The following is a 26,286-nucleotide window of genomic DNA, read 5'->3' as shown; positions in this document are numbered from 1 at the left end:
AATATCTTGTCTCCGGAACCCTAGGGATGGAGGGAAGCCCTAGTGAGCCCTTTAGCTCACTGGGCCCACCCCACCCTTCTCCATGCCCCCAAAGCAGCTTGCTCTGCCTTTCCCTCTTCTCATTAGCTACGCACAGACTCAGAGAAGCGCTCCCTGGCGGAGAGTGGGCTCAACTGGTTCAGTGAGTCCGAGGAGAAGACCCCTAAAAAACTGGAGTACGACAGCGGCAGCCTGAAGATGGAACCTGGGACTTCAAAGTGGCGGAGAGAACGGCCAGAGAGCTGCGACGACTCGTCCAAGGGTGGAGAACTGAAAAAGCCCATCAGCCTGGGGCACCCGGGGTCCTTGAGAAAGGGCAAGACCCCACCGGTGGCTGTCACGTCGCCCATCACTCACACCGCCCAGAGCGCCCTCAAAGTCGCAGGTGAGCCGGGGTACGGGAGGGATGGGGGCGGACCTTTCTTGGATGGTTTTCCTTAATAATCACAAACCTCTAGCGTGATAGGCAAGGTTTGCGCTAATGCTTTAATGTACAGCAAACTTTCTGACCTCTAGGATAGTCCTGAGAGTTAGGAAAGATGGGTGTTACTATGTTACAAATGTGGGAAATACTTGGGGCCAGCTGGCTGAGCTAGCACCACACAGCTGATAGGACGAACAGGAGGTGGACAGTGTACCCAGGGGCAGGTTTGACCTCCCTTCAAATGGCTCCCACTGGCTTCTTCCTTTCCCTTCCCGAGGTGTACTTCTCAGCATCTCAAGGAGGTCCTCCTGGAATAATTCGTTAAGTGGCTACACAGAAAGCAGCGCGGCCAGGCTTGGCCTCTTTAACGCCAGTGCTCGAGAGGCAGAGGCAGGCGGATCTCTGAGTTTGAGGCCATCTTGGTCTGCAGAGTGAGTTTAAAGACAGTCAGGGCCACACAGAGAACCCGTGTCTCAAAAACCTAAAACACCAGAAAAACACCAGACAGCCACAACGACATCAGACCAGAAGTGCATTGTTTGCAGGGCTTGCCCTGTGGGCCTCTTACAGTTTTAATCCACATTTCCCTCTGCTGATTCAAAAAACAAACTAAATGAAAAGCCTGCTTCCTCCCACGACCCTCTGGCAAGAAACTGCATCCACTTATCCAGTACCTGTTTGCTCATATTTAGGCCTCTAGATCTTTATAATATATAGACAATTGTTCCTTTTCCCTTAGAGGGAAGAAAAAGTGTTTTTAAGATATCCTGAGCTGGGTGGTGGTGGCGCACGCCTGTAATCCCAGCACTCTGGGAGGCAGAGGCAGGCAGATTTTGGAGTTCGAAGCCAGCCTGGTCTACAGAGTGAACTCCAGGACAGCCAGGGCTATACAGAGAAACCCTGTCTTGAAAAAACCAAATCCAAGAACCCCCCCCCCCCAAAAAAAGATATCTTGATAGCAACCTCTCCTCTCTTTCCTGCCCTCTCAGGCAAGTCCGAAGGCAAAGCTACGGACAAGGGTAAGCTCGCAGTGAAGAACACCGGGCTGCAGCGGTCCTCTTCCGATGCCGGCCGGGACCGCCTGAGTGACGCTAAGAAGCCCCCCTCGGGCATTGCTCGGCACTCTACTTCAGGATCCTTTGGTTATAAGAAGCCTCCCCCTGCTACCGGCACGGCCACCGTCATGCAGACCGGTGGCTCAGCCACTCTCAGCAAGATCCAGAAGTCCTCAGGGATCCCTGTCAAGCCAGTGAACGGGCGCAAGACGAGTTTAGATGTGTCCAACAGTGTGGAGCCCGGATTCCTTGCTCCTGGGGCACGGTCCAACATCCAGTACCGCAGCCTGCCCAGGCCAGCCAAGTCCAGTTCTATGAGTGTGACTGGGCGTGGTGGACCTCGGCCTGTTAGCAGCAGCATCGATCCCAGCCTCCTCAGCACCAAGCAGGGTGGCCTCACACCCTCCAGACTGAAGGAACCTTCCAAGGTCACCAGTGGTCGGACCACTCCAGCCCCGGTCAATCAGACAGATCGGGAAAAGGAGAAGGCCAAAGCCAAGGCTGTGGCCTTGGACTCGGACAACATCTCCTTGAAGAGCATAGGCTCCCCAGAGAGTACTCCCAAAAACCAAGCAAGCCACCCTCCAGCCACTAAGATAGCAGAGCTGCCACCAACCCCTCTCAGGTACCCACACTGGGCAGTGTCGTCCTCACCCGTGTCTCCAGCCTTAAACCAGAGGTGGCATGGCGGACCCATTGCTTCTCTAGGCCTTCGCATGCATCCTTCCTCTCTCTCCTGTACCATCTCTTCTCTCTGTTGGAAAACTCACCTTGTCTCTGCTGCCCTGTGTCAGTGCTCTGTCTTTAGTCCCTGGGCGTGAGATTCTGCCCTGTTTATCTGCACATTCCCCAAATGCACGTGCTGTCTCCCTTACGACATAAGTCAGGTGTCCAATCTCCTTCCAGTCCGGTTTGTCAGCAACATCTTAGTAAACCTTTAGGCTGAGTAGGTGACCAGGAAAAAAAAAAGGGAATGAGAAAAAGATTGTCTGGTGCCCTGTAACTTGTCATCCTGAATATTGTATTTCATCTTCACTCCTCAGGGCCACAGCTAAAAGCTTTGTCAAGCCACCCTCGCTAGCCAATCTAGACAAGGTCAACTCCAACAGTCTGGATCTCCCATCTTCCAGCGACAGCCATGCTGCAAAGGCCCCGGACCTGCATGCCACGAGCTCATCAGCAGGGGGCGCTCTCCCTTCTTGCTTCACCCCCAGCCCAGCACCTATCCTCAATATTAACTCAGCCAGCTTCTCCCAGGGCCTGGAGCTAATGAGCGGTTTCAGTGTCCCAAAGGAGACGCGCATGTACCCCAAACTCTCAGGCCTGCACAGGAGCATGGAGTCTCTCCAGATGCCCATGAGCCTGCCCAGTGCCTTCCCCAGCAGCGCCCCCATCCCCACCCCACCTACTGCGCCATCAGAGGAAGACACGGAAGAGCTGTCCTGGAGTGGAAGCCCCCGGGCTGGACAGTTGGACAGGTATGTGGACAGGTATGCAGTGGAGCCGGAGCTGAGCCTGCCTCAGCCTCGCATGGCCACCAGCAGTTCCCTCCATTGCGGTGTCTTGAATTTTGATTCTTTTTTTTTCCCCCACATTTTAAATAATTTAATTCCTTTGTAACTCCCTGAGAAACGTAGGGTATCTTTCCCTTCACCTCATCTTGTACACGGGGAAAGCTTTAGAGAAAGTTAGAACGACATCTCTGAAGTCTCATAATTAGTTTTGTTCATCTTCTGACTTCTGCTTTCAGGAGCAAAATCAGTTCTGTTACATCATATCCTGGTCTCGCCTTCCCACAGTAGGATGTTTTAAATGGCTAGCTACACCTTAACTCCTAACAGAAGGAAGAAAGCACTTACCATTTCAAATACTTCCCAAGTTCTGAGTAAAGAATTTGATTGCGACCATCTTCATATTTATTAATATAGACTTTCATAGTTTGCTGTCCTGTCCCCAGAGGACAGACCCTTCAAACTTATGCTCCCAAACTCAAAACGGGCTCACCTGCCTTGCTCTTTCTCTCCACAGCAATCAGCGGGATCGGAATACCCTCCCCAAAAAAGGACTCAGGTAACCCTTAAATGCATGGGGTTTTGTTTCATTTCGTTTTGTTTCCCCTAACATACATATATATATATATATATATATATATATATATATCCAAGACAAGCTTGTTTAAAAAAAAATACTAGCTGGGTGGTACACACCTTTAATCCCAGAATGCAGGAGGCAGAGGCAATTGTGTTCAGTTCCAAAAATAAACAAAATAAAATCCTAACCCATGGCCCCATGCAGGAATTTAGTGGCCCTTAGGCAGTCATTTGTTTTCGGTCCTGAAAAATGCCACCCAAGCCACTGTGAACTCACCACCAAGTGTGTTGTTAGCTTTTATAGCCAGTGACTCTCTTGGTGTCAGGGAAGAAGTGAGTTTGCTCACAGGGTTCATCTCTGTCTTAGAGTGCTGAGTGCTGGGAAGAGACACCGAGACCACAGCCACTCTTATCAAGGAAAGCATTTAGTTGGGGTTGGCTTACAGTTCTGAGGTTTAGTGCATTATCATCAAGGCAGGAAGCACGTGGCCACGGAGGCAGACATGGTGCTGGAGAAGGAGCTGAGAGTTCAGCAGGCCGCAGAAACCAAGTGATCCTCAGTGGGCCTGGCTTGAGCACCTGGGACCGCAAAACTCTCCACCTAGAGACACACTTCCTCCAACATCACACCCACTCCGATAAGGCCACTCCTAGTAGTGCCACTCCCTGTGAGCCTCTGGGGGCCATTTTCATTCAGACCACCACCACAGCTGTCCTTTGTATTCACAGCTCTGTGAATTGCCTCGATGTAGTTCATCCCCACACAGTGGACTTCTGAGGCCACTCACATAGGCTAGGGACAGGGAGTATGAATCCTCCATTGTCAGATACCACTGACTTAGGTAGATGGGGACCTGTGTCACCTGCCTACACATGGCACCACCCATCCTGTCTGTCCCCATCAGGGGCTCTCATGGGACAATTCTGGGTTGCCATCCCTCGCCCCTGACCAATCCTCCTTTTCCTTGTCCCTCTTTCAAAGTCTCCTCCTATCTCCAGCCTAGCTTAGACATCCCCACACAGCTAAGCCTCTGATGTCACTTCTTAGCAGCTCCGACTGAGTCCCTCTGCTACTTCTTCAGGTACCAGCTGCAGTCCCAGGAGGAGACCAAGGAGAGGCGGCACTCCCACACTATCGGAGGACTTCCAGAATCCGACGACCAGGCAGAGCTGCCATCCCCGCCTGCGCTCTCCATGTCCTTGAGTGCAAAGGGCCAGCTTACCAACATAGGTCAGTGGCTGTGGTCCTTCACTGTGGCAAGAGGTGAAGCGGGGTCACCCTACAGAACGAGGCAGCAGAACAGCTAGGCATGGCTGGCTCCAGTTGTAGTGGGTTGCCTCACGGTGCCTCAGTTTACCAACCCAAACTAAAGATGAAGGCAAAGTGTTCCAAGGCCTTAAACTGAAAGGTTGCCCCTGGGCACAGCTGTAGGGTCCCGATGGCCTCAGAGGGTCTGAATGACAACCAGGGCCATCCATAAACTAAGGTTCTGAGCTTAAGAAACGTGGTCCATGCATAGCACTACTGTGGGCAGCTGCTGGGAAGGCAACGCTAATCTATGGGTTTGGTGAGCCGAAGACAGACGAGGGTTGTTGATTGCAGAGTGAAGTCTGTCTCCAGAAAAGAAAAGTCCAGATTCACCAGCTGCTCTGGCTAAGGCAGGGCTATCTTAGCCCTAAAGGCAGACTGACTAAGACGTGTCCTAGACACACCACACCCTCTTTAAAGCCTTTGGAGAAGAAAAAGCTGGGAGAGAAGGAAGTGGCTCTGTGACTCAGAGCCTGAGATGGGGAAAGAGGCTTCGGGAGGAGGGGCTGACCCCAGCTCCGGTGCACACCAGCCCTGGTTGTTCTGGGACGCACTGTGCCAGGACTGGTTTAATAGGACTCTCTTTAGAACAAGTCTGGAATAGGCCTGTCAATTGCTTGTTGTATCTCTAAATCCATCTCTCCTCTCAGCTGAGTGAAAAGGAAAAAAAAAAAAAAGCAGCTCATTTGCAACCAGGACTTGTAACCTCTCTCTGTGCAGGGACTGTGGGGAATTTGAGGAAAACTAGGAATGGGGGTCCTCTGTGCCTAAGGAAAAGTCATCTGGCTGTGGGTTTATCAGCCTGTTTTCTATCTCCACTGAAGGCCAAACAAGAAGAAAAGCCATTCATGCTGTAGAATGAGGGACTGGGCCAAACAGTAACCATCTTACAAGTTCCCAAGGGCCAAGATGGGTGAATTCTTCTTCCCAGGTCTTTATAGGCAGGGAGGGTGAGCATTCACATACCGGTGTGGAGGCAGGGGGTCAGACAGGGAGCACCACAAGGATATGAACCTTGAAAGGCATCGCTCTAGCAAGGGGAAAGTGGGGCCGGCCCCTGTGGTTGACAGATTTCGCAGCTGTGGACTCTGTAGTCTCTCTGGAGCTTGTCCTGTTTCCTCACTTGGATATGAGTCTTGGTCTGAATTCTTGGTCCACCCCTAAGACAGCTTGTGTTTTCGGGAACCACAGCATCCCATTTTCATCAGCACATCCTGGTGATGTGAAGGTTTCGGAAAAGCAGCCAGGCCCCCAGCCTAACCTTCAAAAGCAACAATTCCAAGGCAGGCAGCCTTAAAGGAAGATCCTTATTACGGACCCGTGGAGTCCTTCTCCATTAGGGCCCATCCTTCCCGGGAGGGGCCGCTCCTAACCTCCAGCTGCTTGCACACCCCCCCCCCCCCGGCCCCACCTACTGCTCCTTCCTCTCCTCCCCTCTACCCGTTTGCCTCTCAGTGACTCCTGCTCCGTCCCCACAAGGGACCAGAGCTGATGACCCTGCCTCTTCTCCTGCCTTTCCCTCCCACAACCCTCCCCTTCCCACCCTCTGTCCTTCCAGTGAGTCCCACTGCGGCCACCACGCCAAGAATCACCCGCTCCAACAGCATCCCCACCCACGAGGCGGCCTTCGAGCTGTACAGCGGCTCCCAAATGGGGAGCACCCTGTCCCTGGCCGAGAGACCCAAGGGAATGATTCGGTCAGGATCCTTCCGAGACCCCACGGATGATGGTGAGACTTCGTGCTAGCGCGGTTCACGCTCATTCCGGCTCTGCTGGGTCCCCTCACCCACCGCCACCTCCACTGCCACCACTGCCACCACCACACACATACACATGATTCACAGGACATCAACCTGGGCCATTTCAGTTCTGTCTTCCCATAACTTTGAAGGGTCTGGGGGCCCAGAAACCTTGGGTGGCACCACCTAGCACTGGGGTCTGGGGCCGGAGCATCTACCACTGGGGCCCAGGGAAGGGAAATCGAGATTTGGAAGGGTTGGAAGCTGCTCCTCAGGTGCTCTGGGACTCGAGCTGTCCTCTTTGTTCTTTTTTTTTTTTTATTAAAAAATAAAAAAAATATTTATTAGAAATATTTATTTATTATATGTGAGTACACTGTAGCTGTCTTCAGATACTCCAGAAGAGGGCGTCAGATCTCATTACGGATGGTTGTGAGCCACCATGTGGTTGCTGGGATTTGAACTCAGGACCTTTGGAAGAGCAGTCGGTGCTCTAAACTGCTGAGCCATCTCTCCAGCCCCTGTCCTCCTGTTCTAAGAATGGTCTTTCTTCCCCCACAGTCTCTCAGAAGAGATAACGGGGACAAAAAACCCAAACCGGTAGCTCTTAAATCCATACAAACAATGAGGTATCTCAGCCCTCTTTCTAGAATGCTCCAAAGACTAGCTCCCAGGCTGGCCCTGGGACGGTTGGTGTTGATCTGGGTGTTAACAGGAGACCAGACCATGGGGTTCATGAGAGCACCGTTATTATTCTCGGGGTGCATCCCTGACACGTGTGGGTTCTGTTAGTGCTTGCGGTGGGTTCTGCTGTATTCACCACTTAGTTTTTTCTCCCACCTGAGTGGTCTGCGGGCTCAGAGACTAACACTGCAAGGTTGAGAAGAGGAGGCACAGGCAGAATTGTAGTACCGGTTCTGAGCCGCTCTGACGAGAAACCCCTCCCCTTCTACAGCTTAAAGTGCTTTCTTGGCTGAGCAGACCAGATGCTGACTGCCCATGAAAATCTCCTTTCCCTCTCTCGGGACCCCTTGCTCCTCAGGGAGGTTGAGCCAGGGACTACTAAGGCCTAGGCTGTCAGAGAAAATAGACGAAAGGGGAGGCTGTCTCTATCAAGACCACGTCCTCAGATTCTCGCCTGCTGCGGGCTGTTGAGATATGAACGGGTACCCTGTGTTGTTCTCTCTGTTTGCTCCAGATGCCCTCCAGAGTCTGAGTCCAAACTCCTGCTTTAGGCTCCTCCCAGGAACCTCTGGGCCCTGGAGCCCCCTGCTAACCTTCTGCGCTCTCCTTCTCTTTCAGTTCACGGCTCCGTGCTGTCTCTGGCCTCCAGTGCCTCTTCCACCTACTCCTCAGTAAGACCATCAATGTCCCTTCCCCGTCAGCCCCGCCCCCCTACCATTCCACATTCCCTCGGACCTCCTTTGGTTGGGTGACTGGACTGGGATGGGAAACTACTGTCTCTGTACTTGCTGGCCATGGGAGTGCGTACAGGGGGAAGACACTGTCTTCCTAGACACTCAGATGAGTGTGTCTTGGGTCCTCTGTGTTCTTTCTGGCCTTGCCACCAACTGCCAAGCAATTCTGGTGTTTTGTCCCCTCCTTTGAAAAGTGAAGATCTCCTTTGCCTACCATGGGAAGTGTTTCTAGCACCCAAGATGAATAAATACCCAAGACTCTAGAGACCCCTGGTAATATACAGAATTGACCAAATGTCTGCCGCAGGGAACCACACACAGCATTTGGCTGTCAGGTATCTTCTGACTCTAGGTTTGTTTTGACCTGCATTCTTTACTCCTTCGAGGTGCTGACGGTCAAGGTGTGTTTTCAGACCTACTAGCTTCATTCTCTAGCCTACTTGGCAAGGACAAGGTTGCTTACAGATAAGCACCAGAGAGGAGCCTGTTATCTAAACTTGAATGTATCTCTGAGGAGCCAGGGCCAAGAGACAGGGGACTCACTCACCTCTCTGCATCTGTCAGTCACGCTTCTTCCGGTCTCTGCCCTGGCATTTGGGCCTGGCTTCTGCACCTCCATAGTAACCACCTGCTTTTTCTGTCTTTCTCTCCTTCTGTGCCCACTTCTTCAGGCTGAGGAGAGGATGCAGTCTGAGGTAGGATAGCACTACTGACTGTAGTGCCTTTGTCTCTGCCTCTTTAACCCCATTGCACACTCCGATGGCATTCTTTCATCATCTGCCTCTGCCGTCAGTAGTTTCTCTCTCTCTCTCCCTTTCGCAGCAAATTCGGAAGCTTCGTAGGGAGCTGGAGTCATCCCAGGAAAAGGTGGCCACCCTGACATCTCAGCTGTCTGCCAATGTGAGTACCCGAAGCAGCGAGAGATCTGGCTGTGCTTAAACAAGGCAGTGTGGGAAAGTGATCCGACCGAGTCTGCCCTGGCCTTAGACCTCCGGGAGCAGGTCTTATTCACAGCTCTCCAACAGAGACTCAGGGACTGCCCTTCATCTTTGCCCAAGCCTTCATTGAGAACCGTTTTTCCCCACCCTAATTAATCGGTATGGATGAGTTGGTGTCTGGTAACCTTTGACCTTCCTAAAGAAAGCAGGGAGGCAGAAACAGCCCTGCCATTGGCCATGGACAAAAATAACAATGTATTTTAATTACTGAGCCCTATTTACTGCCCTAGGGTAGGTTTTCCTCTTTATCGATGCCGTACAACTGATCAGGGTCAGAGGCAGTTATTAGAATTCTGTCTGGCGACCATGAGGCTGGCGGCTCAAGGCCAACTCCATTCTATCTACCTCTGTGTTTCATGGTTGGCTCTGCCTCCGTTCTGCCATTGATCCGATCTGAGCTTCAGCTTTGAACCCAGCATCCTTCATTTCCGCATTTAACCCACCTCCATATGGCCTCTTAGAAGGCCCCCTTCCTCCAGACCTGAGACTTTCCTGTTCTGAGAGATGAGGAAGAATGGAGCCACGCCTTCTCACTCCACGGTGGCAGGCAGTTCCTCCCCTGTGACTAAATTGCAAACAGAGAACATAAGAGCCATTTTCTCCTAAAATTGTAAACAACAGCTGGGGGGGGGAGTCTCCAGGAGCTTCCCAAGTGTTTGCACAAAAATAACCACGTCTGCAATTTCCACGGCTGTTCATTTTCTTCTCTCTTCCCTTCCTCTCTGGGGAGCTCAGCTGCCAGGCCTGAGGCCTATCCCTTGGAATCAGGTAGAATGTTCACCAAGGATTATAGCTCTCTTACCACCTTGGCTGTCCCCTTTATTCTTTTTCCCAAGTCCTCAGTCCGTAAGTCCTGTATTGACTGGTTAGCTTGAAGCTCATATCAAGCTTCAAACTCTCTGGGACCAAAAGAATTATAACAGAAACAAGCACCGTCCCGTCCCACACCCGTCAAGGCTAGTGGCCTAGGTCATGTCCTGCACTAGGCAATTCGTGTCTTCCGGGCGCCAGGGAGGTGGAGAAGAGCCAGGGAGGCGGAGGACATTATTATGCCTGATTCACTTACACTGCAATCTGTCAGCCATCATGGCTGTCAAGACTGGGCTAGTTCCAGAAAATGAATTTAGAGGCTGAATTTTCTTAGAACGGGAAGTTCCATTTGGCCAAGAGAAAACAAACTAAACGCCCAGGTCTGGTGAGGTCTGAATCTAGAGTCAGGTTTTTGCCAAGGGTCCCGAGCCTTCCCCTTCAATGGGAGATGTGCCAGGCCCCAGAGCGCTCCTTGGGATCCCTGATGTTGAACCAAACTTACACCATGTTGAACGGAACAACATGAAGATGACGTACTTTGGCCACGAAGAGGCCCTGATCACTCTATTGCTCCTGATGCTAAATTATCTACAGAAGGACCACTTGGCCTAGAGTCCTACAAGCACCCTAACCTGAGGTTGACCTTGGAGCAAGGCTCCATGCAGGAAAAGAGAGGTAGGAAAGAAGAGACAGGAAAGCTCAGGTCCTCAGAGGGGCAAGTGCGCATGCAGAAATGCACGAAGAGGCCAGGGACGCTCCATGCTCCGAGTAGATTTTCAGGGACTATAAACTGCCTGCCAACAGCACATGATGGTATAGTTAGAAGTAAACAACGGGCAGTGATGGCACACGGCTTTAATCCCAGCACTTGGGAGGCAGAGGCAGGCAGATTTCTGAGTTCAAGGCCAGCCTGGTCTACAGAGTGAGTTCCAGGACAGCCAGAGCTACACAGAGAAACCCTGTCTCGGGGAGAAAAAAAAAAGGCTCTATTTCCTTTGGGGGCTGGTGAGATGGCCCAGCGGTTAAGGGCACTGTCTGCTCTTCCAAAGGTCCTGAGTTCAAATCCCAGCAACCACATGGTGGCTCACAACCATCCGTAATGAGATCTGACGCCCTCTTCTGGAGTGTCTGAAGACAGCTACAGTGTATTTACATATATAACAAATAAATAAATCTTAAAAAAAAACAAAAACAAACAAAAAAGAAGTAAACAAGATTGAAATTAAGACAGGAACTGCAGGCTGGAGCTTAAGGGCAACAGGCTGCTCCTGCAGGGGACCTGGGTTCGGTTCCCAGCATCCATGCACTGGCTCACAACCATCTGTGACTTCAGTCCTAGCGGATCCAGCACCCTCCTCTGGCCCCCATCAGGCATGCACAGGGTGCACAGATACACATGCAGGTAAAACACCCATGCAAAAATAGCATTTAAAATTAAAAGAGAGAGAGACGGGGAGAGGAAGAGACAGAGGGAGGGAGAAGAAGAAGGAGAGAGAGAGACAGAGAGAGAGAGAGAGAGACAGAGAGAGAGAGAGCAAGCAGAAGGTGAAAGTTTGGCTTGGGGAGAGAGAGAGAAAGCAGAAGGTAGAGTCCGGCCTGAGAGGGCAAGCTTAAAATCCCAAATACTTGAGAGGCAGCAGCAGCAGGAGGGTCACAAGTTCAAGGCCAGCCTGAGTAACTTAGTGAAATCTTCTCTCAACTTTTGAAAAAAGACAGAAGGTGAAAGAAAGATGCTCAGAGCATGACATGTGTTCGCCTGGGAACCCAGGCCTCAGCAGATTTACAGGAAACATGGAAGTTACTGCCTCTGGCCTTGTTGGCTCCAAGACACTGGTAAAATTTGGCTTGGTGGTCAGAGAGGACACGTAATATGAGGCAGGGAGGGTGTTGCAGACCCCACAGAGACTACGCGTGGATGACCTGCCCAAAGCCTTCTGCTTCTTGTTACCCTTGCCGTTTGCTGCAGTGGTCTCACTGGGGCTGTTGGTCCATCCTTGAGTGGTCCCTTTTCTGCTCCTGTACCTCTTTCCCTCCACCTTTCTCATACCCTTTGCTGCTGGGAGCTAGCTGGAGGTCCAACCTCTGGGAACCTTTCCCCAGCCTGCCTACCAGAGATCCAGAGTTTCCCACAGGATCCAGCACCCTTTCCAATGTAGCCCTGCCCCCTAGTGGCCAAAGTGGGGAATGCCCTGAAGTGGTTTGCATGGCTACTGGCATCCCCTCCAGCCCTGCCAGAGACACAAGATATTAGTTCCCAGGTTAAGATAAGAATAGAGAGCTATCCAGGTGCAGCTGCAGAAGAGATAAGCCAAACAGATCCTACTGGAAGGTCATTTTGTACCACAAGAGGTGACCCTATGTGGTGGAATTAAACTAAAAGCCAGAGACTTGCCCTCCCATCAAGCCGTCCACCCACCTACCACTTAAAACCGGGAGGGACTTTATCACCACTGGTAGTCCATGGAACCTGATCTCCATTTCCCCAGAAGCTCCGAAAGCCTGCCCCACGCTCTGCTCTCTGTTATTCAAGAAGATGGTTCTCTCCTGAAAACCTATCTGATTCCTCCTTGTCTACCCATGGAAATCAATGTTAAAACCACACAGAGTTTTGTTTGCATTGGTCAGTCAGCCCCGAGATGCAGAAAATCTATTAAACTACTCCTGTACCCGCTATTTCCTCTTCTGCAGCCACAGTGCCTTAAGTTCTTCTTTGTACATTTGTGTCAGGCTAACCTAGTGGCCGCTTTCGAGCAGAGCCTGGTGAATATGACGTCCCGCCTGCGACACCTGGCAGAGACGGCCGAGGAGAAGGTAAGAGGCTCAGGGTGGTGAAACCCGCTAACCAGGGCTGCCTCCTCCACTCCGTTGTCACGGCCGTTTGTTCACTGATGGCGAGGACAGGCCTGGCTCTCAGCCCGCCTGTCAGTACAGTGCTCCCTGCTCCTCACTTCTGCCTGGCTCCTCCGCCTTTCCTGTTGGGAGCAGTAGAATCCCATGCCCAGTTCCCGTAAGTATTTCTGCTGAACATCTAACGACATAACCATCACTTCTCTTAGGACACCGAGCTGTTGGATTTGCGAGAAACTATAGACTTCTTGAAGAAAAAGAATTCTGAGGCCCAGGCAGTCATTCAGGGAGCACTGAATGCCTCGGAAGCCACACCCAAAGGTGGGATATCAGCCAGAGAGTGAGTGGAATTGAAAAAGAACAGGAGTGGGTGGGAAGAGGGCAGTTCTAGGGCCTACAACACATCAACGTTCACATCCACTTTCTAGAAGGTGAGGGTCCTTGGTTCTCTTTAGCATGATGACTGGATGCCCAGTGAGGGGCGCCCAGAACATGACCTCATAACTCTTGAGGAAACCCGTAATCTCCACAGGCCTGCTACCCTCTCCTCAGCCTTTAGACCAGAGCCAAAGACCAGTCAAAGGTGTCTCAGCAGAGCCTCATCATGAAGCCCCAATTAGCATCGTGGGTGCGTGCGTGCGTGCGTGCCACCAGGCCCAGCTCAAAACTGCTCCTTTTTGTTTCCTTTTAATTTTTTTTAAGGTTTTGAACAAGTACATATCCTATGATGAATATAGTTTATCTCTTTGTCCTCTCCTTTACCCTTTCTCAGCCCCTCTCCCTTTCTATCTCCCTCCATTTGTCTGTCAGGGGACATCTAGACTGGTTCCATTACCTGCCTATTGTGAATAGGCCAGCAGGAAGCAGGATACACACGTGTCTCTGTTTTTTTAACAAGGTCTTGCAGTGTAGTCCTAGGTGGCCTCAAACTTACTATGTAGACCATCCTAGCCTCAATCCTTCTGCTTCTGCCTCACCCAAGGGGTGCAACACCATGTCTGCTATTGATTTTTTTGTGTTTTGATCTTTTCATTTTCCGAGACGGGGTTTTCTCTATGTCCCGGAACATGTGTCGATCTTCTAGCTTACAAACTCGCTTAGCTCAATTATCTCGAAGTTCTTTTTGTTTTGTCTTCAACTTTTATTATTTTATGTTTATGGATGTTTTCTGCCTGCATGTATGTCTGCGTGAGGGTATCAGAAGTCCTGAAACTGGAGTTAAAATCAGGTGTGAGCTGCCTACCAGACAGGTGGATACTGGGAGTTGAACCCAGATCCTCTGGAAGAACAGCCAGTGGTCTTAACACTGAGTCATCTCCAGCCCCTTGTTTCTGGTTTTTTGGTTTTTTGTTTGTTTGGTTTTTGACTTCTCCATCTGCTTCTGTGTAGATCAATCTCCTGAACTGCAGACCTCTGTTCCTAATCAGATTTTGGACACTTCTGCTTAACTGGCCTTATAGGCACGTCTATAGCTTAACATTCCTAACGTTGAAAGTCCTCCCCTTCACCCTTGTTTAAATACACAACATCCCTCTTCTGTCTGCATACCTGCATTACCACCAGCCTGGCTACCAGGCTGTTAATAGAAGAGACACGTTTTCCTCCTCACTGTTTGGCCTTTGCATTGAGTTCATTCGGGTGCTTATGCAATCTCAGTTATACTCTCCCTCTGCTTTGGTCCTGTCCTCCTCTTCCTCCTCTGGGTTGGTCCTATCCTGGCCCGGGCTCTCCACAGATCTTTCCTGAATTACTGCAGTAATTCTCTACAGATCTTTCCTGAATTACTGCAGTAATTCTCTACCTGGTTCTGAGTGCTCTGGTCTCTCTGCCTTCCCTGCCCCAGAGGAGCCACATTGTTCCTTCACATCAAAATGCATTCCAGTTTTTATTTTATTTTATTTATGCTTGTTTGTTTATTGGTTTTTCGAGACAGGGTTTCTCTATGTAGCCCTGGCTGTCCTGGATCTCACTCTGTAATCCAGGCTGGCCTCGAACTCAGAAATCTGCCTGTCTCTGCCTCCCAAGTGCTGGGATTACAGGCGTGGCCACCACTGCCCAACAGCATTCCAGTTTAAATAGGAGCTGGTTTTTAGATAAAAAGGAATTTGGTTAATTTTCCTTGGTCTGCTAATGCTATTGTGAGCAGATATCCATATTCACAGGCCAGGTATTATTTCTCAAACCTGGGAACAGGTGTAATAAAGTATTCACTGTGGTTGAACTGGACAGAGGGCTTCTGGGTAGGTGTCTCCTGTGTCATAACTTTTCTCTTGTGTTTGAAACATTTCAGAAAGGCAGGTTAAAAAAGGAAAGAATGGGGCTGGAGAGATGGCTCAGAGGTTAAGAGCACTGACTGCTCTTCCAGAGGTCCTGAGTTCAATTCCCAGCAACCACATGGTGGCTCACAACCATCTGTAATGGGATCTGATGCACTTTTCTAGTGTGTGTCTGAGGACAGATACAGTGTATTCACATAGATAAATTTAAAAAAAAAAAGGGAAAGAATGTATCCCTTTAAAGAATCCTGCCACACAATGGACACTTGTCTAAACATCTTACCTGTTCTCACTTATTGCAAATAACAACCTAACAAAGCATAGTTCATAACGAGGAGAATAGTTCCATTCGTTACCGCAAGTGATCCATCCGGGATATTCAGCTGTTTCCAACTTCCCAACTTCAACTGTACTCTTGAGAGCGTACAGTTTCTAAATGTGATTATGACTTTCTGCTGGGAATGTTCACCTTTGTTCATGTCAATCAAGAAGCAACTCTTCTAGAAGCTTCACTAGACCTAGTGCTCCATCAGTGATGTCCAGATGTATTTTATTTATAAATAGGCAATACATTTCCAAGGTTCAAAACATCTCTGCTCTTTCAATATTCAGACATCTCTTCGGCTGGCCCTTTTACTTCCCTCTCCACCTTTTTGAAGAAGAGTGGTTCATTTTTTTTCTTGCTATTACAAACCTCAGTGAATTTCAATCTTCTGCCTATCAGATGACAGAGTAAAAACCAGTCAGGTTAAGTGCAGGGCCCAAGAATGTTTGTACTTGTTCTTGACCCAAAAGACAGCCAATTCTTGCTAGAGTGTCATCAAAACACACTAGGGCATGAACCAAGAGCACTGCCACAAGTTCAGAGCCAGCCTGGGCTACAGAGGCAGTTATAGGTCAACCTGTACTATGGAATGAGACCCTGTAATGAACAATAAAAACCGGTATTTTGCCTCATACATGTAATCCCAGCACTTGGGAGGCAAGGCAGGAGCACTGTCACAAGTTCAAGACCAGCCTGGTGTATATTGTGGGGGGACTCTGCTAAAACACTGACAGACTGACCGACAGACACACAGACACACACACACACACACACACACACATACACACACCACAGATGGAGTATATCCACATAAAAGAGTTCAGGGCCAGCCTTTTTACAACTAGCCAATCTGAGTTCATTACTAAATCCTCTGTTTCTTATCTAAACTGGTGCTTTTTGCTGTGGTTTTGCTTTTGTTTTATTTTTGCATTGAAAAGGGTCTTACTATGTAACCCAGGCTAGCCCAGAACTCACAATCCTGTGACTCCGCCCCTCCCCTTCCCCACCCCCAGTGTTGGGCACTGTCACGTCCAACTTGGACGGTTACATTTTTCTTCTGTATCGAAGCATAACTGTAACTCTAAATGTTCATTGGATGACTACTCTACCAAGTTAGTGTGTACCTAGACGTTGGTGGGACACCCCCCCCCCATCTGCCGTAGCAGGACTCTCCGTAAGCCTCGCATCTTCTCTCAATCCACCTCTGTGTTCTTCCCACTTGTCTCTGGTCATTAGAACTCCGGATCAAGAGGCAGAATTCCTCAGATAGCATCTCCAGCCTCAACAGCATAACCAGCCACTCCAGCATCGGCAGCAGCAAGGATGCTGATGCCAAGAAGAAAAAGAAGAAGAGTTGGGTAGGTGAAGACTTGGGCACTGGCCCGTGCGAGGAGTCGTTCACCCCATTGCAGGCATGGGACCCTTTCAGGATCAACAAAGAGATGGTCCCTTCTAACAGGGTGCCAGTGTTGTAACGTCTGCTGGGGACAAAATCTGCTAAGTTCCCATTCCTCCAACCATTGTCTACTCCCCCACCACCACCCTGCATCCCCCACTCCCCACTGTCCCTGCAGTGGATGTCTGTCTATACATGTCTGCTATCCTGGGGTTCTACCTACTGATGAGGTCAAGTGTATTTGACCACAGAGAAGGAGCTGGGCAGGGGAGCGGGGCATGTGGAGAGAATTTATAAGCCCAGTGGGGGTACTCCAGACGCTCCCGGGGCTGTGGTCTTAGTTTGGGAGAGGAGGCAGTGGAACTTCCACAACACTCCAAAGCCTGCTTTTGTCTGGTCCAGAGGTGGGTTCGTTACGTGTGTCGTGTTCCCCCGCCCCCCAAACTCCAAACTGGCCTGCGATGAGCTTTCTACAGTCTGTGCACAGGTGTAGGGCACTGCCTGACTGAAAGGGAGAGTGACCCAGAGTGAGCGTCTTGTCCCTGTCCCTGCCGAGGAGGGCTGGCTACAGACTTTGACCTAGCGCAGACAGGCGCCAGCTGTGTGGAGATGTGCATGATTAGTGTTGCCGCAGCTGCTGCTTCCTTTTCATTTGTTTTTTTTTTTCTTTTTATTTCCTTCAAAATGCTGACCTCAAATCCCTATTTTTTTCCAGGTTTATGAGGTAAGAAACTCGGTTCCTCTCCCTGTGCTTTTTCTTTCCCTTTGCATATCCTCATGTTTCCAGAGCAAGCACCCTCTCTTAAAAAAAAAAAAAGCCACCCATAACCTCAGCTGCCCCCTAGTTCCTAACTCACTCCACTGCATGGTCCATCCACGCTGCCCCTCAGGAGGACAGAGGAGCGGTCTGCTTAGGGGTCAAACTGGAAGTCCTGACAAAATCCAAATCGATTGCCCACCATCTTCCCCTGTTGCAGGATAGGCCTGTGAGGATAAGCAGACAGGTTGGGCTCCTGTCACTTAGAAAATGAGCTTTTTTACCTTTGCCCCACTCACCTTAGAAGCCTGAAATGGAAGAGGACCAGTGGGTGGAGCTTATCCAGGTCACAGTCTTGAGAGGCCTGGTCATTCTGGGCCTAGTCCAAATGTTAGCTTCAGAATAGTGTGAACTAGGGACAAGTGAGAGATTTATTTCATCCAGGAGAAGAGATACTTGTCATCCCAAAGATCGTGGAGCTTCTAAAACCATCTCAGGGACTAGAGGGTCGCCCACAGCCAAGGGAACATAGCCCAAAATTTCTCTTTCGAAACAGACCTATGAGCCTAACCCAACCTCCCAGCACGGTACTAGGATTGTGAAGGATGGGAAAAGTGGAACGCATTGTCCTAGTCAGTTTGACGACTACCAGCCTGGTGGTGCATGCCTAAATCCCAACACTAGGGAGACTGAGACAGGAAGAATACCATGAGTTCAGTGCCAGCCTGGGCTACATAGTGAATTCCAGGCCTGGGTTGGACCTTCACAAAAGTGGAAGGAGAGAGTGGACTCCACAAAGTTGCCCTCTGACTTACACACACACACACACACACACACACACTGTATGTAACAGGTACACACACATGAAGATGCTAGTTGGTTATCAAATCTGGATTCTTAAGAGTAGCATTTCCCAGAGTGTGCTGTGCAGATCCCCAGTCCACTGGGATGCTCCTTAGAAGGTGGTGATCTCTGCCTAACTGAGGAGCACTGCATTTTTTCTCAGCATATCTGTACTGGGTTCTAGAAGGCACCCGCTCCTTAGCAAAGAATCCTGGTTCTCTGCTTAGTACGCCGCCGGTTGAGGCATTAGGGACAGAGCAAACGGCTCCCCGCAGCCCTGGCTGTCAGAATACTAAAGTTCACATAGCAGTCTACTGTCTGAAGCTCATGCTGCGGGCTGGCTGTGGTCGCAGGACTTCTCTCCAGAGAAAGAAGGACACAGAGACAAGACTGACTCCCGTGCGTCTGGTGTGGAGAAATCAGGAAGCCTGAATGTCTTCCTTAAGATAGAATGTTGAGTCAGTCAGCTCTCAGCACTTCGTCTCTGCAGACAGCTGAGCTTTATGGTCTTTGAAGCCCTGTGCTGTGCTCCGTGATGATATATCCTAGCCAACGGGACACACACTCTCACCGATTCGGCCCAGTCAGCTTGGTCCTCACGCTTTACCTAGAAGTCCCACACACGCTGTGAACTAGCTCAAGCCCCCAGGAGACATCAGACAGGTTCTAAGAAAGACACCCTTGAAAGAAGATAACCCTGACCCCGCCCCACCCTCTTCTCACATTCCAGAGATCTGGCTTACCTTTGTCCCCTATAGCCTTTGACCTCTCCTTTACTCTCTGTTTCTTGCTGCCATCCCATGTCTATGTCGGTGTGTGTGTGTGTGTGTGTGCATGCTGTATGGAGGCATGTGAATGGGTGGGTCAGGTCCTTGGCTTGCATATCTAGCTCACATCCCTGACACCCAAAGCTCATTGATCGCAAAATCAAACAGGCTGTGGTCAGATTTTAATGTTCCACGTAGCCAAAGACTGGCTGGGAAATAGCTCTTGTCTTAGGACATTTGGCATAGTAGACAATGATGAACGGGGGGGGGGGGGGGGGGGGGGCATGGGGGTAAACACCCGTCATCCCAGGGAGGTAGAGGCAGGAGGATCCAAAGTTCAAGAGCACCCACTAGTGCATACTGTGTTCAAGGCTAACCTGGTCTATGTGACACCCAGTCTTTTTTATTTGCTTGTTTTAACCACTATGCTATGTGCTGAGAACAACAAATCCTAAATGAAATTTGCTATCCTTCCCTCTCTGGAACGTCACAGAACAATATTGTCAATTTCTGATTAATTTGTGAAGAGATTAATGAGCCCGAGTTAGAAGGTGAAATTGGACTATTGAGAGATATACCATGTGACACCTGGGGAGGGGTTTGGGTTGTTTTGTTTCCTGACACAAGGGACACAGTTCCCTCCATGGACTCAACAAGTTTCTTGGCCCTGTGATTTTTCTCTCACTCCTGATTTCTAGATAAATTCCTCTGTCCATGTGCCACCAATCAACACTTCACACAGTGGGTGTCATAAAAGTAAATCCTCTGCCTCCACATCCCTATCCCAGCCCAGCCCTAAAGCTGTTCTCCCCCTCCCGGCACACAGCCTTGACATCTCTCTCTCCCTGGAATCTGCTCTCTTCTAGCTTCGAAGTTCCTTCAACAAAGCCTTCAGTATTAAAAAGGGCCCCAAGTCAGCCTCCTCCTACTCTGACATTGAGGAGATTGCCACACCTGACTCCTCAGCCCCTTCATCCCCCAAACTCCAGCATGGCTCCACGGAGACTGCGTCCCCTTCCATCAAGTCCTCCAACTCATCCTCCGTGGGCACCGAGGTCACCGAGTAAGTGCTCTCTCCACCAGCCACCCTGGTAAACTGCTGGCGGGAGCCGGCAGTAAGCCCAGAGACCCTGACATATGCCACCAGAAGTATGGCCTTACCCTGGGCGTGTGAGACCCACGGAGCGACCCTTCCTGACATACCAATTGAGAGTCTATACACAGAAGGACACAGGATATGGGCCAGGCACGTCAATATCCCCTACGATCCAGTGCTTGTCTGGGATCCAGGCTGACTCTTGCTTTCTTACAGAACCCCTGCTCATTCAGTCCCCCACACCAGACTGTTCCAAGCCACTGAGGAGGAGGAACCAGAGAAGAAGGAGGTCTCGGAACTGCGCTCCGAACTATGGGAGAAAGAGATGAAGCTCACAGACATCCGGTTGGAGGCCCTCAACTCTGCCCACCAGCTGGACCAGCTTCGGGAGACCATGCACAACATGCAGGTCGGTGTCTGGGCAGAGTCGCAGGAGAGGAGGGCGGGGCCGGGCATCTCTGCCACCCTGCCGCCTGCCCTGTCTCTTCTGCCCACAGCTGGAGGTGGACCTGCTGAAAGCAGAGAATGACCGGCTGAAGGTTGCCCCCGGCCCCTCCGCAGGCTGCACTCCAGGGCAGGTCCCTGGGTCATCGGCTCTGTCGTCCCCTCGCCGTTCCCTGGGTCTTGCACTCAGCCATCCTTTCAGTCCCAGTCTCACAGACACAGGTATCTGCTTGAGAAGAGCTTGTGTGGGCCAGGGGGGTGGGGCTCACACGCATCCTCCCACCTGCCCTGCGGCATCCTTGAACTGGGAACTAGTGGTGTTGAACTTGAGATTATGCTGTCAGTAAGCAGGACCGATTGTTACAATTTTAGCTCTGTGCCTTTTGAGCTGGGGCACCCGGCTTCTCTTTGTCATACATAAGGAATCATTATTTAAGAAGGAAAATAGCTGCAAACTTGAAATAAGGCTGAGTCCTTAAAACCAGTTGGTCCTTTTCAATCTCCACAGACCTCTCACCCATGGATGGCATCAGCACCTGTGGCCCAAAGGACGAAGTGACCCTTCGGGTGGTGGTTCGGATGCCGCCCCAGCACATCATCAAAGGGGTAAGGGACTTTAGGGAGGGCCAGTGTGGCAGCCAGCTTGATCTAGATGGCCCCAGATTACACTGGTCCAAAATCAATGTGTATGTTTAGAAGAAACTATACTCACATTTTGAGTTTCAATCTGTGCCTGGGGTAGCGGTATGCAGTACCCTGGATGAGAACCGTGAGCCACAGCTCCCAGCCAGGCACACAACCATGAGAACCAACAGCAAACGCTCCCATGGCTTAAGTGTACTGCATGTGCTTTGAACTCGCAATATCTCAGAATGGTTTGGGTTGGTATGTGTGTGTGTGTATGTATGTATGTATGTATGTATGTATGTATGTATGTATTTGATATGAGTACAGTCACTGTCTTCAGACACACCAGAAGAGGGCATCAGATCCTATTACAGATGGTTGTGACCCACCCATGTGGTTGCTGGGAATGAACTCAGGACCTCAGGAAAAGCAGTCAGTGCTCTTAATTGCTGAGCCATCTCTCCAGCCCCGACTGGTAGTGGTTTTATGGGGGAAAGAAGGACAGGGTCTCACGTAGCTCAGGCTGAGCTTGAACGTACTATGTAGCAGAGGCTAACCTAACATTCTGATCTTCCTGCCTCCTCCTTTGGGGGTTGCTGTCACATATAGCGGAGGAGCAGCTGCACCATCACACTTGTGCAAGAGAAGATAAGAGCTCCGGATATTTGCACAATATCCGGAGTACTGAGCTCCAGAGGTGTTCTGCCATCTCCCTTTCTAAGTGTCATCCTTGCCGGGGTTCACACGCTCCAACCTTATCCTTGCAGGACTTGAAGCAGCAGGAGTTCTTCCTGGGTTGCAGCAAGGTCAGTGGCAAAGTTGACTGGAAGATGCTGGATGAAGCCGTGTTCCAAGTGTTCAAGGTAAGACGATCTGCACACTCACAGGGTTGCTCACCTTCTCAAGGGGCTTTCAGCCCCCCACCCCACCCCCACCCCCGGGCCTTGGGACCCTAGGAACCTTTGGGGCTTATTGAGGAAGGCAGAATAGGAAGATGCACATCGCCTGGTCTTCCTACACCTCCCTTATTGCCTATGATAGTTGTTTATTCTTACGGCTTTTGCATCTGTAGCTGTGTCTTTTCAGCGCTTTTGTTCTCCCCCCCCCCCGCCCCCCAGGACTACATTTCTAAAATGGACCCAGCTTCCACCTTGGGACTAAGCACTGAGTCCATACACGGCTACAGTCTCAGCCACGTGAAACGGGTGCTGGATGCTGAGCCCCCAGAGATGCCTCCCTGCCGCCGAGGGGTCAATAACATATCGGTCGCCCTCAAAGGTCAGTCTTTCTCTCTTGGGGTGACGTAGTGTAGAGTGGCGTCCGGGAGCGGATCACCAGATAATGCATCATACATTCATGTAACAAGAAATTGTTGAGAAATTCTTAATGGGAAGGAGCTTGGGTGATAGAGGAAATAACAAAAATTAGCAAGATACAGTCTGATGTTTTTGCCAGACTCAGGCTTCTCTCCCTGAGAAGAATAGTTTATTCCTATAAACTGTTGCTCATAGTTTATTCCTAAAAAACGAGGTCTGGGTTTTCAGAGCTGGGCTAGGGGGTTCTTCTGGAACTGTAAGACAGGTGTCTCTGGCCTTCTTCAGTGGACCCCTAGGTGGTGTTGGGACAGCTCATCGGGTGTCTTGCCGCCCCACGGGCTGGTTGAAGACGCATGCTCTCTGGGGTGGGGTGCAGGTCTGAAGGAGAAGTGTGTCGACAGCCTGGTGTTTGAGACGCTCATCCCCAAGCCCATGATGCAGCACTACATAAGCCTCCTGCTCAAGCACCGGCGCCTGGTACTCTCCGGCCCCAGTGGCACCGGCAAGACCTACTTGACCAATCGGCTAGCAGAGTACCTGGTGGAGCGCTCGGGCCGCGAGGTCACGGACGGCATCGTCAGCACTTTCAACATGCACCAGCAGTCTTGCAAGGTGGCTTCCTCCTGAGACCTCCTACCCATCTGTGCAGGCCTCTTGGCCTCCCGCAGGCCTTTCCCTTCCCACAGCCCTGCCTTCCTTCCTTCCTTCCCCATCTCCAGCGTTCTTTCCCACCCCCGTCTTCCTCTGATACACCTTTCTTGTTATCTCTTCTCTCCTCCCCCACCCTTCCTCTCCTTTCTTTCTTTCCAGTCAGGGTCCTGCTATATAGCCCAGGCTGGCCTAGAACTAGCAGTCCTCCCACCACCCTCTCCCCTGCCCAGTTATCTCTGTTTCATGTTGAGTATTTAGCATAAGGCCTCGTGTATGCTGGGTAAGCACTTTGTAAACTGAGCTACATCCCCAAGCTCTCTCTTCCTTCTTACTTTGAGACAGGGTCTCCATAAGTTTCCCAGGTTGCCTGACCTTGCAATCCTCCTGCCTCAGTCTCCCAAGTAACTAGGATTATAGGATGCCACCAGCCACAGCTGGCTCTTAGCTTCTTTTGCCCATACCTTCCTTTTTCGTAGTTTCTCTCACTGCTACCTCAGATCCTTTAGTTGGTCAACAGTGAGCTGTAGCCTCTTCTCCTCTACATTCTGCCAGTGCTGTCAATCACAGACATTCAGGTTTTTTGGTGGTTGTTTTTTTTTTTTTTAAATTTATTTATTTATCTTTTATGTGTATGAGTACACCGTAGCTGCCTTCAGACACACCAGAAGAGAGCATCGGATCCTATTACAGATGGTTGTGAGCCACCATGTGGTTGCTGGGAATTGAACTCAGGACCTTTGGGAGAACAGCCAGTGCTCTTAACTTCTGAGCCATCTCTCCAGCCCCTAGACATTCAGTTTTATCTTCTTCCCACCACTTTGCTTTTCAGTATTACCATCAGACTGTGATCAGGGTTACGCGGGGAGGTGTTCAAAATTAAATATTACATGGCATCTCCCCAGAGACCCTAACACTGGAGTGGCACAAGCCTTGGCTCTCCCAAGCCGAGAAGCTTGTGGCATCAGCTCCGGGGAAAGCCGTTTCAGAGCAGATGCTCCATACTTTGTGGGATCTAGGATTGCTGCTCAGCTGTCCTTGCAGCAGCGGCCCGAGTGCAGAGCCCAGAGCTGCGGCGGTGCAAGTCAGGGCTGGACAAGCCTTTAGGAAGTTTCTTCCGCTTCTTGACAGAGTACTGGTTGAAAGGAGTGTCGCCGAAACTGTAACCAAAGGTGGCTTTATGCTTCCAGAAAAGTCTCAAGGAAAAGTCTTGCAAGGAACGGTCCCGGCTGTGGGGTCAGGCGGGAAAGGAAAGGGTGGAGAGGCTCAGCCTGTCAGTGTGAAAGCTGGAGAGAAGGTTCTTCTCCCAGAATACGGAGGCTCCAAAGCAGTTCTAGATGACAAGGATTATTTCTTATTTAGAGATAGTGACATTCTTGGAAAGTATGTCAACTGAAATCACTGTTGAAATGGTATCGCATGAAGCTGCCTATTCCCCTGACAATCTGAACTAGTACATCCTATAAATAATTCCCATGCCTCCCTTTTATAATAAACAGAGGATGCCTAAACTGACAAAAAAAAAAAAAAAAAAAAAGATTGCTGCTCAAAGGGTTTGTTTTTCAGCTTAGTGGTTGAGTGCTTGTCTAGCATATGCAAGGCCCTGGGTTTGATCCCCAGCACTTAGTAGATAGAGGTAAATAGGTGGGTGGGTGGGTGGGTGGGTGGGTGGGTGGATGGATGGATGGATAAATAAATAGATACAGAGATAGATACATAGATACATAGACAGATAAATGGAGGTAAATAGGTAGGTAATGTAGGTAGGTAGATAGCGGTAAATAGTAGGTAGGTAGGTAGGTAGATATAGATAGATAGATAGATAGATAGATAGATAGATAGATAGATAGATAGATGGTTCTGTAATCCAATGTACAAGTATATTCCAACAGGGACTGAAGACGCCAAGGTAATACGGAATTAACAGAGCTTCTCCAAATTCTTCGAGTGCTGATTCCTGAGTGTTTACCCTTGGTCTTCATTTATTCCAGGATCTGCAACTGTACCTCTCCAACCTAGCCAACCAGATAGACCGGGAAACAGGAATTGGGGACGTGCCCTTGGTGATCCTCCTGGATGATCTGAGTGAAGCAGGCTCCATCAGTGAGCTGGTCAACGGGGCCCTCACCTGCAAGTATCACAAATGGTAAGGTCGGGAGGACCATCTAGCACTGTGGGAAGAGGGGGGAGAATGCAGCCCAGTCCAGCCTAGAGCTACCCTTCCTGTGCATGTGGCAGACAGCAACACTAAGGCAGATCTAAGTGACTCCTCCCTTTCTTCCCACAGTCCCTATATTATAGGTACCACCAACCAGCCTGTAAAAATGACGCCCAACCATGGCTTGCACTTGAGCTTCAGGTAAGAACTATGTCCCTGCATGACCCTTCTGGCCTTCCCCAGGGATCTGTAAATAATAAGTACATCCTGAAATTGTGGGCAGAGGAGCTGTAAGTAGCAAGAGAGCACAGGCAGACATGTCAGGCTGTAGAGCACCAGGAAGTAGATGGTCTTGTATGTCAGTCACAGTGTGGAAGAGGAGGATTTTAAGGGAAGAGAAGGAACAAAAGATTCTGGTTGGCTGCTGTCCTGAGGACTTTTGTCCTGGTCACTCTGTGAGGCCAGGTAGTTCTTTGAGGATGACAGAGTTGAAAGTCAGCCCACCTGCCAGAGCTGCTACCTAATTGCCAACACCACCTCCTGTCGCTTGAGAAGTCAAGGGGGCGTTAGTGAGAGACAGGCAGCAGATAGCCAGACTATCGGGATGGATCCTGGCAGTGTCCCCAATGACATTCAACCCTGTTCTTCCAATCCCTGGTGGCAGGATGCTGACCTTCTCGAACAACGTGGAGCCAGCCAATGGCTTTCTGGTCCGTTACCTGCGGAGGAAGTTGGTAGAGTCTGACAGTGATGTCAATGCTAACAAGGAAGAGCTGCTTCGGGTGCTGGACTGGGTGCCCAAGCTGTGGTATCACCTCCACACCTTCCTTGAGAAGCACAGCACCTCGGACTTCCTCATTGGTACTGGGTCCAGCTTCCCTGGGAGGGTGGCTGGAAGCAGTTT

General features: G+C 50.3%; 3 protein-coding genes across 6 annotated transcripts in view; 2 read left to right on the top strand and 1 right to left on the bottom strand.

The window, feature by feature from the left end:
- The window catches only part of Tmem9 (transmembrane protein 9), a 678,246-nt gene that overhangs the window by 565,330 nt on the left and 86,630 nt on the right, over positions 1-26,286 (bottom strand). The window lies entirely within an intron of this gene.
- The window catches only part of Nav1 (neuron navigator 1), a 254,817-nt gene that overhangs the window by 216,304 nt on the left and 12,227 nt on the right, over positions 1-26,286 (top strand). For 3 of the 4 annotated variants that reach the window (XM_052200638.1, XM_052200640.1, XM_052200641.1), the window contains 22 exons: positions 127-424; positions 1,453-2,143; positions 2,562-2,996; positions 3,547-3,588; positions 4,691-4,839; positions 6,476-6,646; positions 7,959-8,011; positions 8,746-8,769; positions 8,897-8,974; positions 12,610-12,693; positions 12,939-13,050; positions 16,567-16,688; positions 19,960-20,156; positions 20,406-20,598; positions 20,687-20,855; positions 21,142-21,239; positions 22,028-22,123; positions 22,379-22,538; positions 22,953-23,188; positions 25,216-25,370; positions 25,512-25,583; positions 26,047-26,243. In XM_052200638.1, coding sequence (XP_052056598.1) covers positions 127-424; positions 1,453-2,143; positions 2,562-2,996; positions 3,547-3,588; positions 4,691-4,839; positions 6,476-6,646; positions 7,959-8,011; positions 8,746-8,769; positions 8,897-8,974; positions 12,610-12,693; positions 12,939-13,050; positions 16,567-16,688; positions 19,960-20,156; positions 20,406-20,598; positions 20,687-20,855; positions 21,142-21,239; positions 22,028-22,123; positions 22,379-22,538; positions 22,953-23,188; positions 25,216-25,370; positions 25,512-25,583; positions 26,047-26,243 — 3,832 coding nt within the window. The remainder of the gene's footprint in view (positions 1-126; positions 425-1,452; positions 2,144-2,561; positions 2,997-3,546; positions 3,589-4,690; positions 4,840-6,475; positions 6,647-7,958; positions 8,012-8,745; positions 8,770-8,896; positions 8,975-12,609; positions 12,694-12,938; positions 13,051-16,566; positions 16,689-19,959; positions 20,157-20,405; positions 20,599-20,686; positions 20,856-21,141; positions 21,240-22,027; positions 22,124-22,378; positions 22,539-22,952; positions 23,189-25,215; positions 25,371-25,511; positions 25,584-26,046; positions 26,244-26,286) is intronic. The other variant, XM_052200639.1, reaches the window with a different exon arrangement.
- LOC127697475 (10 kDa heat shock protein, mitochondrial-like) lies at positions 24,026-24,755 on the top strand. Its single transcript, XM_052200656.1, has one exon. It carries the CDS (start codon positions 24,219-24,221, stop codon positions 24,618-24,620), a length of 402 nt encoding a protein of 133 aa, XP_052056616.1. The 5' UTR covers positions 24,026-24,218; the 3' UTR covers positions 24,621-24,755.

The sequence above is a fragment of the Apodemus sylvaticus genome, chromosome 12 (assembly GCF_947179515.1).
Source record: "Apodemus sylvaticus chromosome 12, mApoSyl1.1, whole genome shotgun sequence".
In the NCBI taxonomy this organism is placed as follows: Eukaryota; Metazoa; Chordata; class Mammalia; order Rodentia; family Muridae; genus Apodemus; species Apodemus sylvaticus.
This window is presented reverse-complemented; position numbering and strand designations above follow the sequence as displayed.

What these genes read in the sequence shown, in the direction of transcription:
- LOC127697475 (XM_052200656.1), top strand. Translation starts at nt 24,219, where the DNA reads ATGCTCCATACTTTGTGGGATCTAGGATTGCTGCTCAGCTGTCCTTGC.